The sequence below is a fragment of the Phyllopteryx taeniolatus genome, chromosome 17 (assembly GCF_024500385.1).
Source record: "Phyllopteryx taeniolatus isolate TA_2022b chromosome 17, UOR_Ptae_1.2, whole genome shotgun sequence".
Lineage (NCBI taxonomy): Eukaryota > Metazoa > Chordata > Actinopteri > Syngnathiformes > Syngnathidae > Phyllopteryx > Phyllopteryx taeniolatus.
Window position 1 is genome coordinate 17,496,278 of NC_084518.1, and position 18,640 is coordinate 17,514,917.

At 42.1% G+C, this 18,640-nt stretch overlaps 1 protein-coding gene across 5 annotated transcripts in view; it reads right to left on the reverse strand.

Annotated features, from left to right (window-relative positions):
- cadm1a (cell adhesion molecule 1a) overlaps positions 1 to 18,640 on the reverse strand; it is a 291,106-nt gene that overhangs the window by 33,589 nt on the left and 238,877 nt on the right. For all 5 annotated transcript variants that reach the window (XM_061752060.1, XM_061752059.1, XM_061752058.1 and 2 more), the window contains exons 4-7: positions 18,230 to 18,382; positions 16,742 to 16,879; positions 11,669 to 11,827; positions 7,726 to 7,822 (exon numbers count right to left, since the gene is read on the reverse strand). In XM_061752060.1, the coding sequence (XP_061608044.1) occupies positions 7,726 to 7,822; positions 11,669 to 11,827; positions 16,742 to 16,879; positions 18,230 to 18,382 (547 nt within the window). The remainder of the gene's footprint in view (positions 1 to 7,725; positions 7,823 to 11,668; positions 11,828 to 16,741; positions 16,880 to 18,229; positions 18,383 to 18,640) is intronic.

Genomic DNA, 18,640 nt, shown 5'->3' on the forward strand with positions numbered 1-18,640 from the left:
CCCCTTGTTTTTCAAGCCCGTTTTTTTTTTTTTTTTTTTTGGGGGGGGGGGGGGGGGGGTTTGGCCCCACCATACAGCAGGTAACATAGATTGGTATGGCAAAGTAGTGACCTTTACACAGTGTTACTACTAACTTTGACTGAGCACATAAATGTAACTTTTATTCACAATAACTATTGCTACGTCAGCACAGCTTTTACATAGCGTTCGGAAAGTCACCGTGCACTTTCGGGATGTACGGGCAAGCGGGCTACATCCTGGACCGGTTGCGAGTCCATCGCAGAGCACAAAATTTCTATTTACACTCTCATTCACACCTGTAGATGATTTTGTCTTCAATGAAGCTAACGTACATTTTTGGCATCTAGCAGGAAGCTAGAAAAAAGAAAACCCAGAACTGTGAGGCAGACGTGCTAATCACTCAGTTTTCTTCCAACACATGTAACATTGCAACAAAACATTTCTTATTTTTCCTTGCCGGGAATCCTTTGTGTTGACATGCGGATAGCACAATCATTTCTCCTTGGCGGAGGTCTCTCGTCACACTTGCAAATGTTACTTAATGACTGTACACTTCATTTAAGATTTAATAGAATGGATTCCGACTCTTGAATGGATTCATTCAATTTATATAATTTCCTATGGGGGGAAAAGATTCTAAATGCAAATGTGGTGGCTAATATCTTCTATACTACTGTAATTAAGATTGGGAAACACCAAGCGTATTCTTTTTTTCAGTGTATTCCACGCATGGAAGAGAAGACTGGCAGAGCGGAAATGAGGTGACACCCGTGATCATGAAATACAGTTTACAGTTACGGGGAGCACTGTGTACAATAATCACCTTGAAAACGGGATCATATGCGCATCTCTGAAGACAAGAGCAATATTCTCTGAACATTGGTAGCATGTGTTAGCTGTCCAACTGGTCCAGCAGTAGCTCTTTGTTTATATTGTTCAGTTAGTCAGATTTTGGGGGGGTCGTGGCTAGATCGGGGTCCAATGAGTGGCCCCTCCCCCACTATATAAGAACTCGAGCGCATTCGCATCAGCAGTTATCCGGCGCAATTTCCCCGCTTTAGAGTGCCTCGTTGTCGGTCGTGTGTGTGCACACATCACACGGAGTAAGGCGGAAGATTTGAGAGCTTTTTTTTTTTTCCACCCTTTCTTTCAGTGGACACGCCCACAGCTTTTGACAGCGGTGAGAATGGCTTGAGATTTCATGAATTTTGAAGCCTCATTTTTATATATCTGCTCCTGATGATCATTCAAATTTTGCAGGGGCGTCTCTGTGGTGTGCCATATTGCAAAAACATCTTTTCACTTTATGAACTCTTTAACTTTATAGCTCTCAGAACTGATTATTTTCCTTTTAATATGCCTGTGTTATATCTTACTGGACTTTGCAGGTGTACCTAATTAAGCGTCCTTTCAATACTCTCCGGAACGATGAGATGATTACCTGGCTAATGGTGTTAATTGAACAACCGCCCCGCATCTCATTCGTGACAACGCTCGAGAAAATGACGCATATACCCTCAAAGTCGATTTGTCTCGCCCGTAAGCGCATTTTGTCACCATTTCACCTCATCAAAAACCTCTCGCAGGCATTCGGAAAAACAAAGGAGGCTAATCAAAGGCTGTTTACGCGTAAACAAGATACATTATAATGACATCGCTCCCTTTTGACAGCGCTGTCAAAAAAAAATGAAAAACTAAAAATCCACAGTCACGCCGTGGCGGGCCTTTTGTTTGCAAATTGCCCGCTTTCCACCGCTTCTGTACTTCTGTGTAGGTGTGCCTGTCTAAATTTCACTACCTTGACTGAGGTTTACGGCGGCATGATAGATTGCATTTTTATGACAATGAGCACAGAGCCACCTAGGGCGCAGGGGAAAAGGGAAGAAAGACAAAACGTTGCCCCCCACCGCCCCCCACCCCACAGCCGCTGCTACTGTTATTTCCCCCGAGCAAGCGCTGATGGGCTCTCTACTCTAACTTCCCATTTAAAAAAAAAAAAAAAAAAAAAAAAAAAAACCTAGTTTGAAAACATATGGCGTGGAAGGAGCGGGGTGGGAGAAGCAGGTGAGGTGAAGACTCCGGGAAGAGGAAATACAGGCGCGGGAACGAACAAATAAACAACCCACAAGTGTGCTTAACGGCGACGGGAGAGTGCCGCGTCTCTTACAAATGAAAAGCAGAAAACAAATAGCGTGAGATACCTTTCCTAGTCATGAGATGGATCGAGAGACATGACTTGGGAAAACAGTAAGCAAGGTTTAAAATTGCCCATGAAGGCCACATGATGGCACCGATCACGACTTTTCTATTGAAGAGGGCGTTGGCCTGTCGAAGAAAAGATCCACCCCAATCTTCAACATAGTTCTTTGGCATCAAATTTTCCACTGAAGGGCACCAAAGCACTAATTTTATCAGACAGGGCTTTGGCGCAATTTGCAGGGAAAGGCATCAAGCAAGCACTGCCACGAATAGCATGCGAGTAATTGACACATAGTGCCCAAAATGTTTAGAGTTGCCTCTCCAGTGGTCGTTGCAAATGCACATATTGGCCTTGTTTTCTGGGAAATATCCTCCATTATTTGCTCAAAAACTTGCAGTTGTTGTTTTCGTGCTCTTTGGCCCAAAACATCCGTCAAATAGAAAAGTATTGATTTGGTGCCATCTTGTGGCAACTCTAGGCAATTATACATCTTTTGTGGGGGTATTGATTACTTTTGGATTCATACTAATCATGGCAGGGCTTTGTCCCGATCCCCTACTAATAGTACCAAAGCCCTGTTTAATAGGAAAGTAGTGCTTTGGTGCCATCTTGTAGCAGGTTGAACGCCTCCTCGACAAAAAGAAAAAGTAACGATGTAACTTTTCCACTTGACATGTATGACTTCGACCTACTTCCTTGATACCAATTAGCATTTTCCAATTAACCATGACCTTGCCGCCATCTTGTGGCATCTTCCGGCATTATACAAAGCACAATAATACACTGCGAATAGCTGAGGCTACATTACACAGGAACAAAAAAAACAGGTGAATTTTCCCCGAATAGGCAGGGGGCTCACTGTTGTTTGTGATGGGCAAGTTGTGGAGGAAGAAGACGAAGATGTGGGGTGCAAAGAGAGAAGAAGGGCAGGCTTCTTGAATACCAATAGCATCCCTGCAGCCTGGCCGTGCCTCCCCTCCTTCGCGCTGGTAATGACTACACAATTCTCAGCTGCCTCTAATGAAAATGACTTCCAATTCCCTGCTCACTGTATCGATTGTGTTTTCAGCGGTATAAAATGAATACAGGGGGATTGGGCTCATCTCCAAGTGTGAGGTGTGGGGGGTAGTTGTGTTGTGTTTGAAGTGTTTTGAGAACCAGGGAGCGTCTTTGGCTCGTGGAACATATTTTGGTTATCGGACGAGGTCAGAGTGAAGGTTCTTTATTCTCAATGGGTCCAGTTTCGCAAGCTCCTACGCTCACTGTTGAAAATGCAGTTAATTCAAATACAGTGGTGCCTTGCGATACCAGTTTAATTTGTTCCAAACCTCAAATCATCTTTGCCCATTGTAATGAAGGGAAATGCCATTGATGCGTTCCAGCCTCCTTATGGTACTGTAATACCCTCACACGTGGGCAACGAGAGCTAGCTTTGTGGCTTGTCAATATACATTCTGGCAAATTCCAGTCTCCCTGGAAGAACTATGTTGTCCAGAAACGGCTTTGTTTGTTGCAAAAAACAGGAGATGATTATTATTCAGGAATCAGTTTGTCGTCCTTTGAAAAACCATAGAGAATATTTCTTGGGTCTTACGTCGGTTATGGGCAATTTCTGATCAGTTCTGATCAAGGTTCTTTATCCCCATGTAGATCCAGTTGCAACTATCCAGCTGTTCATCTTATACTGCTTATAGTGTGCAGGCTCATGGGGAAGGTGGCTATATGTTGGATCTGGACAAAGCTATCCTGTGCTATCAACCAACCAGGGAGTTACCTGCTCTGATGAGATCATGCCAATATGCTGAACCTTACATTGTTTGGAAAGATAAACACCACTTTCCTGGAAAACGGGTAAATATCGTGTCTAGAAAGCTTCAGATGTGGATAACCTTTTGGATCCAGATCATCGTTTGACGCAAAAACCAGGAAGTATACCAAAGATGAACAGTCTCTTACTTGGATCTCACACTGGCTATTGACGAGGTTTGGAGCTTTGATGAAGCTTCTTTATCCGATTGTACAAGTGCATCTCTTTCCCACTGCACATACGGTTAGGACAAACCAGAGCATTTTTGAGTTCTGAGTAATAACATCACCTGAAACGTAGATATTTTTTGCCTTCAGACCCTGAACAAGTTACTTCAGCTTCTTCCAAACTAAATAATAGGCCCAAAAACAGGTCACCAAGATTTCAGTTTTGACAGTCACTGTACTTACTGTATTGCGCTCTCTGAAGGTCTGCGAGGCTTCTAAGGGAATAAACTTGTCACGGTTGCCACATTACTGCCACATTCACATCTCCTGATGATGACTTTGTTCCAGTTCAAATTTGAACTGCCTTGTCAACAAACTGCTGTGACAGACACCAGACGCAGCAGCTGTCTTGATGTTTGAAGAGTTTGTCAGGTTCCCCACCAGCACCCCGCCTTCTGGCCCTAATAGCTTTATTTGTACTCCATTATGTTTCATAATGCAAACACCCACATAGTGTAAACAAGTAACCTTTTTCAAAAGCTGAGACATGCAGAACCATCACCGAACGAGCAACAATTACCGTCCCACTTTTGAAGTGGTTGTAATGGGTAACAAAATATGCTACTCATATTCAGTTTTCGTGGCGAAATATCTTATATCTATAACTTTTTGTGAGAAGTTGAAGTGATCTGCAGCGTTTAACCAGTACAGCGATAAACCATTGGTAATGTCTAAGAGAGCCAACCAGTGAGGTGAGGCCTTCCGGGCCCTTCCAACCAGGAGGAGGTCTTGGGAAAGACCTAGAACACACTGGATGGACTTCATCTCACAGGTGGTCTGAGAATGCTTTGGTGTTCTGGACCTTTCTGTGAGCCGTGGCCGGATAAGTGGAGGATAATGAATGGATAAATGTCTAAGCTTACGCCTCAGTCTCCCTCAACACTCTCTCGCCTCTTGAGTATTTTCAAAGTGATGTCCCTTGATCGCCACCCCAGGGCTGCTGTAATGTCCAACAGGAGGAGGCCTCCTGCGGGGTTGCTGGAGACAAGAGATCTCGGGTTTTAAGTTTAATGTCTCACGACAACTGGACCAGGATATTGATTGATCGATGCATGTATGGATGGATGGGTGTCTAAAGACATTTTCTGGTAAATGTCAGCAGAAGAGACAACAGTAAAGCTGGGATTGATTTGCCTGTGGCTTGAGATAGTTACATGCGATGCACCATCAGAAACAATTGCTTTCAATACGAAGACCTGAGTCTCAGGTGGCAAACTTCTTCCTCTGTTTCACCTCTAATACTAGAGACCGGCTACCCGTGGACTTCTACAATAATTGGAGCGCGACTATTTTTAGTCACAAATTTGCCCCGTTATATCATGGCAACTGAAGTTAACCATGTATTGTTTTTATTGTATTTTATTCTTCTGAAGAGCTTTTAACACTTGTTTTGCTGTGCAGGAGAGGTGGGAAATGCAGTGAGCTGAAAAGTTACCGCGGGCTACCGTATCTCTCTCCCCACTCAAATTTCGCATCTTTACTGGTAAGTACGCTAACTTTAACATTTGTTACAGTACGTACAGTGTATTCAAACGTGGTTGTGCCTAGAAAGTGTTGAAATAATATGGAATGGGAATTTCAGGATTACACTGCAGTAAACCCCCGCTGTTGGTGGGGGATAGGTACCAAGCCCAGCCATGAATCGTGAAAAAAAAAAAAAAAAAAAAAAAGTGAGTAACTTCTTTTTTTATTATAATTGCCTATATTATTAGTTTAATCCATAAATATACCACAGATGATGGTTGCAAAATATTAATATAATTTCAAACTCATCTTATAACTTTACCCTTAAAAAATAAATAGCTTACATATAATTTCATTTAGAAAAAATGCACGTGTCGAAAACCTGTTATAATTAACATTAACAAACAGGGCTAAACTTAGCTCCTCCTCGACGTACAAAGGGGGAAAAAAAAGTTTCTCATTTCAACGTACTTCCTTGACACCAATTACTATTTAAAAGAGGGGTTGACTGTACCTAGCAAGATGGCAAATTTGCATTCATCCTGCATCGGTACTTTACATACACTGGGCATCGTGTTGGTAAAAAGGCAGAATAAATCTCAGAAAAATAATTGCTTGACTTTGGCTTAACTCTTCCAGCAACACTTCCAGGTTCCATCAGTCACATTCAAGTGGAGCGGGAACCAAACACTCGGGGAAAAGTATCACAGCCATTCAGCAGTGTTTCATTATTACAGAGCAGACTTCCCCCTTTCTCTGGCTGGAAGGTACCGTGTCCATTCCATTTGCTCATTATGCGCTCGGGAATGTTCACTGAGGAAGCGTCTGATCAGTCGGTCTCTCGCCTAACGACATGCTGACCGTCATCTTATTTCACACTTTTGATTAGGAAAGAATACTGCGAGGGCTCCTCTCATACGGCGCCAATATACTGTACAGTGAAGCGCTTCATTCTCGATGTTACTGGTATCAAAGTCACATCCCATTCCGGTGGTCTTATAGACACATTGCTTGTATAATTCACCAGTTTTTTTTTTTTTTTTTGTCTGCATACTTGTATAGGATTTACGCCAAGACTAGTAATAGAGAAATACAACAGGCATTTTTTAGGCAAGTTTGACTTCTGTGTGTGACATCAAGTTAAGGTTTCGGTGTCAAAATGGGATCAATAACAGGTTCACTTCTTCGCAATCCATGATGGATAAGAATTTAGTTTTTTTTTTTTTTTTATATACTTTACTAATAAAAATGATTCGCTTCGACATGTATCTCAACATCTAATTTAATATATATTTAATATTTTAATTAAATTTATTTTCATTATCATTTGGGGGATTATAGTTTATAGCTAAGAAACAAATCAAATTCACCATCCGAGGAAAGTAGACTATGACAAAAGAAAAAAAATCAAAACGATTTTTAAGCTAGAAACTAGGTAGGATTGGCCTTCTAAAAAGTGTTTTCCAAATTAATCTGGATATGAATTGTATCTTTTGAATTGAGCTACTGAAATAAATCGTTAGCACAATCGCAAAATTATGTCATTTTTAACTTACTGTCACAATATTCATTTCAGCAAGCATACCAATATGCTTGTTGAAATTGTGTTGCTCTTTTTCTTTTTGTCTGTGTAGATTGTCAGTCATCAACGTCATGATCCTCCACAAAAATTGAACAGAGGCAACTGGACTCTGTTGAATTTATTGGTTTTTTTTTTCTTCCTCTTTTTTTCATTAAATTTAAAAAATGACCGGTAATTATGCTATTAGGCTAAAAAAAATATTCTATGTATATTCTATGATATACTTATTTATTGAGACCTGAATTGAGAGTTTTATGACGTTGCCTGTATAAAACGTTTTAGCATTCTGACAATTTGACCATGGTACATATAAATTCCACTTACTATACTGTGGTCAATCTTAGAGGTTCCATTGCATGTACCTGTGTTTATATTCCATTTATTAAGGTTACAGAAACTTAATATGCATGCGTGTGTGTCGTACTGAGGTTTGCCTTTGGCCTGACACGTCAGCTCCAGGTTCTCTCCTTCCCTCGTCAGACCCTGAGGAAACTCGACCATGATCTTAACCTCGGGCTTGTCTGAAAGGAAAAAAGATAGATAGAGAGAGAGAGAGTGGGAGTGAGAGAGGGACATAGATAAGAAAAAGTGGGCCAACATCACAGTGAGAAATTATCTTCCTTCTACATCTTCCTGTAGTCCTTCTGAATCATTTCACAAGGGGGGATCACTGAGCTTTATCAAACACTCGGCAGTATGTTCGCTGCTGTACTTGTTTCGTGTGATGCAGTACAGTTCGATCCCGCTGTTAAATGCATACCTTTCTGTGTCAATCAAAAAAAAAAAAAAAAAAAAGGCAGTTCTGTTCCGCCCAAGTGTGACGAGCCTTTATTCTCCAGTTCGATTCTATTCACTCTTTCATCGGGGCGAGGCATTGAGTTGTCGCCATGAATTGAGCGAGTGTCGAGGACAATACAAACGAATCATCAGCTCAGAATCACCTTTGAATAAGGACGAGAGAGAAAAAAAAACAAAAAAAACTGACTGACTTGACATATACTCACAATGGAGAATGCCCTTAGAAGTGATTTCAATATCAGAACCTCCGCATTGTGGATTAGAGACTCCTTTTACGAGTCACACAAAGGTAAGGTCTCATCAGGACGGAACAAAACCCTGAAATCATCCCAGTGTTTGAACTGGGAACTGAGAATTTTGTTTTAAACAGGAGCGCAGAACCGTCTGAGCTTTTGATCTGACCTGCCAGTCTTTAAACAAGCTATCAGGTGTTTGTGCATGTCCAAGCCCTGGAAATGACCCAAATCTGACTTTCTGAACACCCTGTATCATTGAAAACATTTTTTTATTATACTTATTTTTTTATTTGTATTTGCTTGTACACAAACACAGTGGTGCCTTGAGATATGAGCAAACAGACTTTCAAATTTTTCCAGATACGAGCCGTCGTTTGGCCTTTTTTTTTTTTTTTTTTTTTGCTCTGACATACAGCAAAAAAAAAAAACCCAGATATAAGTGCTGTATGGTGGTAGTGAACTCACTTCACAACAAGCATCAGTTTGGCAGCGGATATAAGGCGATAAGAGGCCTCAAGCTGTTTATTGGCCCAGAGGTTTACTGTCAAACTAAAACATGCAACAAAGAGAATTGCATCTTGCGTATTTAAAACAACCAAACAACACTGCTTTAGTCAAGTCCGCTTAGCCTAATCCAAACAAATCATGTAAAATGCCACAGACGGCCTAACAAACAGCATCTGTGTTGTGGTGTTATAACCCTTTAAGTAATGGCTATTTGAGCACAAATGGTGCAGCAACACGTGTAGACAGACACGATAACAATACTCGCAGGCATATATTCTTTATCTTTACTCACAGGCATATATTCTTTGTCTTTATTAATTAGGTAATCACTGTACGTTTTTCAAAGTACAATAACAAATAGTGCTATTTTTCTTTTTTTTTTCCCCAATGGGGAAAGATGATTTGAGATATGTTTTGAGCTACGAGCATGGTCACAGAACAAATTAAACTCATACCTTATGGCAGTGATTTCCAACCTTTATGGAGCCAAGGCACATATTTTACAATTGAACAATCTCACGGCACACATACCAACAAAAATGTCACAAAGTGTGTACTTCCTGCTATCTAATAGTCTGTCACTATGCCTTACTGGCATAAACAGATGAATAAAGATACATTATTTCTTGGAAATAAGTAATTTTTTGAGCAATTAAGTCAAATTTGATCATTTGCCACGGCACACCTGAAGAGTGTTCACGGCACACTAATGTGCCCCGGCACACTGGTTGACAATCACTGCCTTAAGGTACCACCACTGAATGTCTCCAGTGTTAATCCCGACTAAGTGGCTGCTTGAATTTGCCTGTAGACTCCAGGGTCGGATTGGCAAAGGCGAGCAGTGATCAATTCCGCTGTTCCGACCTTGTTGGGAACAATGTCTGGCCATCCATCTGTCTAAATCACAACCTGTCAGTCGCGGTGATGGACAGTCGACGGGGTGGAAAGCCAAAGCCTCGTGCTTGGCGGGCACGCGCTAGCAAAGACAACAGACCGCCAGGTTCTGTTTCCACTAAGAGGAAGGCCACGTCACCTTGTTTTTTTTTTGTTCCTGTCCTTGGGGTTACTTTGATAGCCTCGAATAGTTATGGTGGCGCTCAGTGTCTGCGGTTGATGGAGAAATACGCTCTGCACTGCGCCGTGAGACCAAAGTACTGCCACTTCGGGGGGAAATGAAATGGCGCGTATTGTATGCAAGAGGGCCGTTATCATTATGCTAACTGAATTATTTGCTTTATTGCGCGCATGCACTCGAGACGGGCGCTATCCATCTCGGCTCGGCCGGCTGACCTTAAGGGAGAAAACAAGCAGGCAGCCGAGCCAAACCGCTTTGATTTGCTTACACATAAGAAGAACCATTACGGGCTTGATGAGCTTTCTTAGCTCTCTGCTCTTACTACACAACACGCAAACACACACCGTTTGCTCACGCACTAGGTAATTCAAATGCAAATCGCCTCGTCTGGCAATCAGTAATCAGTGCGTAAAACTTGCACCATGTGGTAACGGGGTTGGAAGTTTATATGGCTTACACAATCAACAATGCCCCCCACCCCTACTTTTTATTTTTTAGCTTGTCACTGTGTGTTCCTGCAGGTTAAAAACAAAACAAGCCATGATTGCCGCTATCCAGGGAAACTCTCTAAAGTTTGTGTCGAAACAGTCATTTAAAAAAAAAAAAAAAAAAATGTCATAATAACGGTGCGGTAGATAGTGATTAGCACGTTTGCCTCACAGTTCTCAGGAGGCCTGGTCCAGGATGTAGCCCCCTTAACTAAAGCAGCCAATCCCATGACCTTGTACCAAAATTGGATATCTAGCTAGGCATCACAAGAAACTGAGTAGGATCTGTACCATAGGTACTGTAGAGTACTTTAGGGGCTCTGGAGGTTTTCCCTGTGGGACACCTTACAACAGGTGTGTGAATATGTCACCCAATGTCAGCCAGTTCCCTGTCACCCTGTGTATATGAATACATATCAAAAGAAACTGATTGGGACCTGGACCATAGAGTACTATAGGGGCTCTATAAGTCTTCCCTGTAGGACACCTTACGACATGTGTTCATTGGTGACTCAGGTATGAATGTAGGTGTGTAGTCCAGTGTGTACCCCCGCCTTTTGGCCAAATTCAGCTGGGATAAGCCCCAGTTCACCCTTGACCGTAATCAGGATAAGCTTTATAGAAAATGGAGGATGGAATGTCTTTGACAACGAACACATCTCAAGTTCAAGATACTGCTGAGTGATAACATCTTAGGAGCTGGCAAAAATTGCAGCACCCATGGCATAAGAATGTAGTAGAAAATTATACAAAAGTGTGAGTTTTCAGAGATAACGGTAACAAAAGCAAATGAAAGCCACACTCAACATTAGCCCCCCAGTGGAGTGTGTGGGGTGAGCAGTGGCTAATTTCAGCAAGGCACAAAATAGATCTGACCAAAAGTGTTAGACACATTCTTGAGACACATGGGAACTGTTTCAAATTATATATAAAAAATAAATAAATACACACCCAAAAAAAAAAAAGCATGTCTCCTTTAACTGTGTTTGGTTGGCGACAAATCCAGGGTATACCCCATCTTTCATCCAAAGCAGGGATAGGCTGCAGCTTACACATAATGCTAATAAGGACAAACATGCATGTCTCCTTTTAACCCCTGAAAGATATTCATTCCAGTCCATTATTTCTTATGGAAAGACTAAATTACAAAAGACTGAAGGTGAAACAGCTACTGAAATTATGTTGGTTGGTTCTTATGGATTTTGCCTTTAAAAAGCACAAGCTCAGCCAACGTATTCAACATCCGCCAATAAGATGACTTACACTGCACTTCCAGATATTTCTGTGCTTGGAAGTCTTTGACCGCGGGGTGGTCAACGATGCAAACCACAGGTACGCCGTCATCCTCCTTGTTGACGGTGAACGTGAGGCGGCTGGTTACTGTGTACATCCTGTCGTAGGTCAGCTCGACTTTGGGCTTTCCTGCACAGAAGACAAAAAGGACTCTTTTAGAAATCGTACGATAATGACCGAATACTGTCAGGAGAATATGGCTGAGAGTATTTGTTTAAAACGGCGGAAGCAAAGCTTTTCTGAAATAAGTGCCGCCAGATCTTAATGTGAACAGCTGCAGCCATCAGTTGATTTCTTGTGAAGAGTACACTGACACTGGACCACTTGCACCATCCCTTCCGCAGCTCGACTCCTGTCAACGAGGTGACAGCTGCCTCTTTGGATGCCGGGAAAGCAAACCTGTGTGATGTGCTGGGTGTAAAGGGAGAAGTTATAATGAATATGACGCCTCTGGAGGCTTTACAGGCGTGCAGCCAGCTGACATGGCGGGGACCTGAAGGTGACTGCTGGAAAATCAAAATGTCTTTGAGATGCATGAAAGTGGGTTGGCGAGGAGCCAGAGGCCTTGTTTATACCTTACAAGTTCATTGTTCATTACAACGAGATGATGAAAGAAGCCAGAATAAACCTCTGTTTATCACTGGTAGATTTGTTACTGTTGTGTTTGTTTTGTGTGTCCAAACTGTCGCAAGGCGTCCCACAGAGAAGACTTATAAGGCTCTTATAGTACTCGCTTAATACTGATTGTGCCATTTTTGGTACAGATCGTTCAGCAGTATGTTTTGATGTCGATACAAGTTTGGATTTGAGTTTATCCTGAAACTTTGACACGCCTCGTAAATCCAATTTTGGTCACTGGGCTGGTTGACTTTTTGGGGATACATCCTGGACTAGAGTCCTACATGGGGCCTTCCATGGTCCGACTGTTTTCAATACCAGAAAGAGGACAAGTGCTATAGAAAATGGATGGATGTGTCACTTTGATGTGGCTGTAACTTTCAAAGGAACAATCTTCTGTCTTAAATTGATGAATCTGATTATATGGCAGCGTCACATTGGAAGCAACGGGCTTGGATCTTGACAAAAGTATCTGATTCAGTATCTGATCTTGACAAAAGTTCTGATTCAGAAATTAGGAGCAGCTCACTGTGGCTTTTTTTTTGCTGAACAAATTAAGGCAGATTGGCGGAACTTGCTTTCCGGTCCTTTGGACTCTCCGTTCCCTTTAAGGGTCAGCTCATGTCAAGGCTGCCAGCAGCACAAATGTGACACGACCAGTTCACGCGACCTATTTGAGTAGGACCGCTGCTCTTTAATAACATGGAAGATCTGCACCGGTAGAGGCGACTATCACCGAACGAAAGCAGTGGGTCAAATTAAAGTCCTTTTTAGATTGGAACTTCTGAAGTGAGTCATCTTCTTTTGTGCCTCCTCCAAAGTTCACTTTGTTCCATTATGGCACAGTCTAGTGAATGAGGGGAAAAAAAGGCTTAAATAAAATATATATCTTTTTTACCTAAATGTTCTTTCATGTCTGTTAGAGGTAGCTAATGAAAACCAGCTTGGTGTTGTCTCCCAAGACTAAAAAGTAATGGCCGCCCATGTCCCTGTCACTCAATGAGACATCCCTCCTGGTGGCTTGGTCCCTCTTTTGCTATCCATTTGCCTTTTGTGTGAGAACAGAAAAAAAATAATGACCCGGGTTGTTTGATCCCGTGCTGCCGCACTGTCAGCTTAAGAGAGACAGCGATATCAGTGGCGAGCACATGTTAATACATCACTAAACAAGCCGGATAAGAGGAATAGGAAAGATGAGTTGGGGGAGATAATGAGGCATATTCAGAGAGACGGTTGGACTTTCGTTGGTGGACTTTGCAACCACAACCTTTAAATCAGCAGTAAAATTCTTTCTCTGCCTCCCATGCTAAAAAAAAAAAAAAATAAAATAAATAAATAAAAAAATTGTGAAAATTTATACTAAATTTGAGGAAAATAATATTAAATTCTCAAATGGGACACTAGGGAAAATGTACTTTTTTCTTGTAATTGTTGGGTCTCTGGAGTGACTGCCCACCCATCAGGGGTGAAATTACTTCCATCCATTTCCTGTACTGCTTTATCCTCACAAGGGTCGCGGGTGTGGTGGAGCCCATGCCAGCTAACTTCAGGCGAGAGGCGGGGTACACCCTGAACTGGTCGCCAGCCAATCGCTGGGGACATATAAACAAACAACCATTTGGGCACACATCCACGCCTCAGGACAATTTAGAGTCTTCAATCACGCTACCATGCATGTTTTTGGGATGTGGGAGGAAACCGGAGTGCCCGGAGAAAACCCACGCAGGCACGGGGAGAACATGCAAACTCCACACAGGCGGGGCTGGGGATTGAACCCGGGTCCTCAGAACTGTGAAGCAGATGTGCTAACCAGTCCCTCACCGTGCCGCCCGTGAAATTACATTACCAAGTAAATATTTTGGTCTTTTCCAAGCTCCTTGTTTTCATTTTGTATGCGCGTTTGACTGTCGCTCTCCTTCCCCCCCCCCCATTTCACTAGAGTGGCGGAGTATCTGACGCTGGCTAATAATTCAAATTTTGGCTAGCAACACAAAGTAAAAAAATAAAAAATAAATATGAATTGACTAAGCTGCGTTTGTAATTTGAAAAACTCTTAAGTCAAGGCACCATTATACATACAAGTAAACTTAGTTCGAAGCTTAATCAAGGAACAAATTCAACTTGTTAAGTGCACATTATTGCATCCCCTTATTGTGTACATTTTCATGTTGGTTCATTAAATATTGCAAAGTAGCCTTTTCTTTTTTTTAATGCAATTAAAATGGTTATCATTATCCACGGATTTTCACTCTACGTGGTCTGGCCTGGTCACTATCCCCTGCAAATAGAGGCTGTCCATTGGACATCAGAACCTGGCCTACCGTGATTCTATTGTAACTGTGAAAAGAAAAACATCATATTGTGACATGAGTTATGCTGATATTTTTGCACAGTGATCACTTTTCTTACAGGTTCAATAAAAACAGAGCCACTCGAATCCGTCACAGACAATGTTGGGAGCTAGCATTGGCCACTAACAGCTAATAGCTTTGCCCACTTCAGTAGATTTGTGTTTGTTTTTTGTGAGATTCTGGCTCGTGACACCTCCCTTTGACCCACGGCGACAATAGATGCAACAGATAAGAACAACACAAGTGGCAGAGGTGCGCGTTTACAGTAAGCAGCGCCCGAGTATTGTGCTGCAGTGAGTAATTTCCCCAATTGTGCGTCTCCTGACGAGCACTGAGTGCTGCCTATTCTTGTCAATGACAATCCAATCCTAACAAGAGCGAGCGCATGCAAAGGACAGATGGGGTGGAGGAGCATTTAGCGTGATTCACTTTGTAAATGAGCATTGTTCGAAAGGCTTAGTTGAGGAGACAGGAATATAAAAAGTCCTACAACAGCGTACATTTGTATAAAGAAGAAAAACATCTTGTGCTGTCTTTTTGGGCTTGAAAAAAAAACAACATTTTGTGTACTCCATTATAAATAAGGTACGTTTCCGGGGTAACGAGATGTCGCCAGTCTCTGATCTCTGTCTCTGTCTGGTTAATTTTTACTTGGCTGTGGTGTTTTTTTGTACATCAGTGGTCATAACTGTAACTGACTGTTTTAACAAATGTGCCAAAAAGTGACTGTTGTTGAAAATTGTAAACTCCCCCTTGAGTGTAGCTCATTCCTCAAAACTAAAGTGAGAATTTTTGGCCTATGTTCAGATCTCAAGTACTTGGCTATCAAATTTTGTGCCATTTTATCTGTAAATTTGTGTTGGTATGGCAATTAAAGTCCTAGAATCCTTGAATGTTCAAACATGTCGACCTCCGTGACTACAATAAATCCAACGAGTCCCTACGGGATACGATTCTAAAACTACCAAAAAAATACATCACAGGATTGAGATTTGGAAAACCTAAAAAACAAAACGCGGGATGTTTTAGTTGGAGGCTAGAAGTGACCTTTGCAATGTTGCAATATTCATAGATAAGACAACATCCACGCGGACCATAGCGGGGTTTAATGCGGTGAAGAGTTATGGTGAGGGGAAGCCGCTCAGGGCTTTTTCCAAGCAGGTTCTGATGATGATCTTTTTTTGTTTCAAAGTCCTGACAAAGCTGCCTGCTCCGAGGCGGGAAGCGCCTGGCGCCGCGCCCGCTCGCACCCCCTCGAGCTCTCGCCACTCCGACTTCTCGCGCTCCCGCTCGGCTGTCGCCGAGCCAACGGGCAGCGCCGGGGCATCGAACACAAGAGCACAAAGAAGAAAGATCTGAGGCTGTACTTTCAGAATCGGAGTACATGGGTGTTTGTTGACCCAACTCCAGAGAGATACAATTAGGGGGTTCATTCTTAATTATTATTTGTAAAAAAGCATTTTTCAAATCACCTTCCTATTTCTCTGAAATACTCTCAACAAATCTGTCTCAAACACTTCTACTTTGCCGAGATAATACAGTTAAACTGCACATTTTGGAGTGGCCTTTAATTGTTTAATTGCATTTTTTTTCTTTATTCTTTTTGTTTTTTTTCTTTTTTTGGGATATACCAACTCTGAAAATGTTTAATGGCCATTCATCCCCACTTATTGAAGAATTTTTCTTTTTGGTTAAACAGTTTCGCTGTTTGCTATCCCCCGTGAATAGCAGGGTTCCGCTGCATTATGTTTATATTTTTGTTCTTTATATTGGAGTGCAGACCACTATATCAGGAGAAATGATACTTCAAATTTATCGTGTATGATTGACAAACTCACGGGGACATCTAAAATAAGCTGGAAAGTGCCCACTCGCTGTCTGAACCACTTTGATCCGTCAAGTCCCTTTACCGCTATGACATTCACTGCAACAAAAACAATCCCTTGGATTGTCAGTCGAACACAAGATGAACTGTGATCTAAAATGAAACTTGAAAAAGCATTCGTTTTCCTTTGAGCAAACAGTACGAGACACACACACACACACACACACACACACACACACACACACCAACCTGGGAGCTCTTTATCGCCCTTCATCCATCTGATGGTGGCGGCAGGCTTACTGCTCATGGCGGTGCAGGTCATCTCCGTCTCGTTGCCCTCGCTCAGGACCTCGTCGCGGGCGTCGATGATGGGGCTACCTGGAGGCACTAGAGCCGGGCAAAAAAACAAAACAAAACCACATTTTAGGAACGGATGTTTTCCTTTTTATTAGATAAGACAAATATGGATAAGATAACCGTGTCAGTCAGTGGAAAAGATGCTAACTTCAAAAACTTTTTTCAAATGTAAGTTAAAAAAAAACTAAAAACTGACTTTATATATGCTGTTGTTAACAGACAATGAGTGAGCTCATTTGAACTTGGCTGCTAATCAAAACAGCAGCACCTGGTCTTGCATATTCACTAAATGGGTTCGCAAATGATTTATTTACTGCAAATAATGCATCTTTGTTCATCTACTTGTGCCAGCAGCGAATTGTATAAAGACAGGCGGAATGATTAAATGCTCATCTGCCAGATGGCAGAAGGTGCAATTAACCTGCGCCTCCACAGGTTGCCATACATGCAACACAATAAGTCACGGTTTCCTCTGAGTCTATCAGCTTTGTATTCCACTAAACCTTTCACACAGAGTAAGTACATTTATGAGTAAATCGGGATGAGCTCAGCATTATTTCAGTAATCTAGTGGGGTAGGGATAGAGCCCTGCTGGGAAGAGCGAAAATCTGCGAGTAATAAACGACCCCACTGAAAAAAAGTTTAAAAAAAAAATACAAAATGCCTGATCCTACTTAGCTCCTACCCTCACTTCAACATAGTTAGATGATACATGATGATGATGGATCTGAGCCTTGCAGCAATCCTGCTTTGGAGGTCTACAAATAACAAATGCTTTGACTTAATGCTTGGTTTGTGCTCTGTCATTCACTGTCAGTTGTGGGACCTTTTATACGTGGACAGTTGTGTACCTTTCCAAATCATGTCCAATCAACAGAATTGACCACACATTGACTCTAAATTAACATCTCAAGAACAATCAGCGGAAACAGGATGTGCCTGAGCTCAATTTGGAGCTTCATGTGATTGCTTAGTTTGATGTAGTTAAAAATTGGGGGAAAAAAACTGTTTTAATTATGGGTTGTTGTGTGTAAACCGTTGAGGAAGTAAAATTAATTTTGGAGGCTGCAATACAAAATATTGGGAAACACTGCCCTGTACTGTAGCTAACCAAAATATTCAAAACAACGCATAGTATGATCGAGTGCAGTTCTACATCAACTACAGTTATCAACATATTGCAAAATTCACTCTCTCAAAAGTGAGCATGACTATCTTGGCAAAGGGATTTTTTTTTCCCCCATTCTAAACTCTTGTATTAGAGCTAGTCGCACCTAATAGTACGAGTACAAACAACTCTCCGGATGCTCCGGACGCTGCCAAATCTGGCTGTCAATCGGCGAGTATGCAAATATCAGCGTGCGGCGTGGGCGGTCTTACCCAGCACGGTGATGTCGGCGTAGGCCTCCTGTGGCGGGTCGGTGTACAGCTGGCAAACATAGCGGCCCTCGTCCGACAGCGACACGTTGGACAGGGACACCCGCAGCTCGTTGTCGGAGAAGTTGACCAGTTGGAAGCGAACGTCTTTTAGTGCTGAGGAGGAAGTGAGAGAGAGAGAGAGCACAGAATGAGAGTTTAGCCACTGAGAATAATAAAAGTAGTGCATTGGTACCTTGGCATACGACACACCAATGTGCTTTGAAACAGTAATCCATGCTTTTAGCACATATTGGATAAATTACTGTAATATAGCTTACTTTGGAGTCAGCCAGTTGTACCTCAAACTTCTCCAGTTGGCTTAAAATGCTTCTGCTCGCCTCTTAACTGGAACCCATAGGAGGGAGCACATAC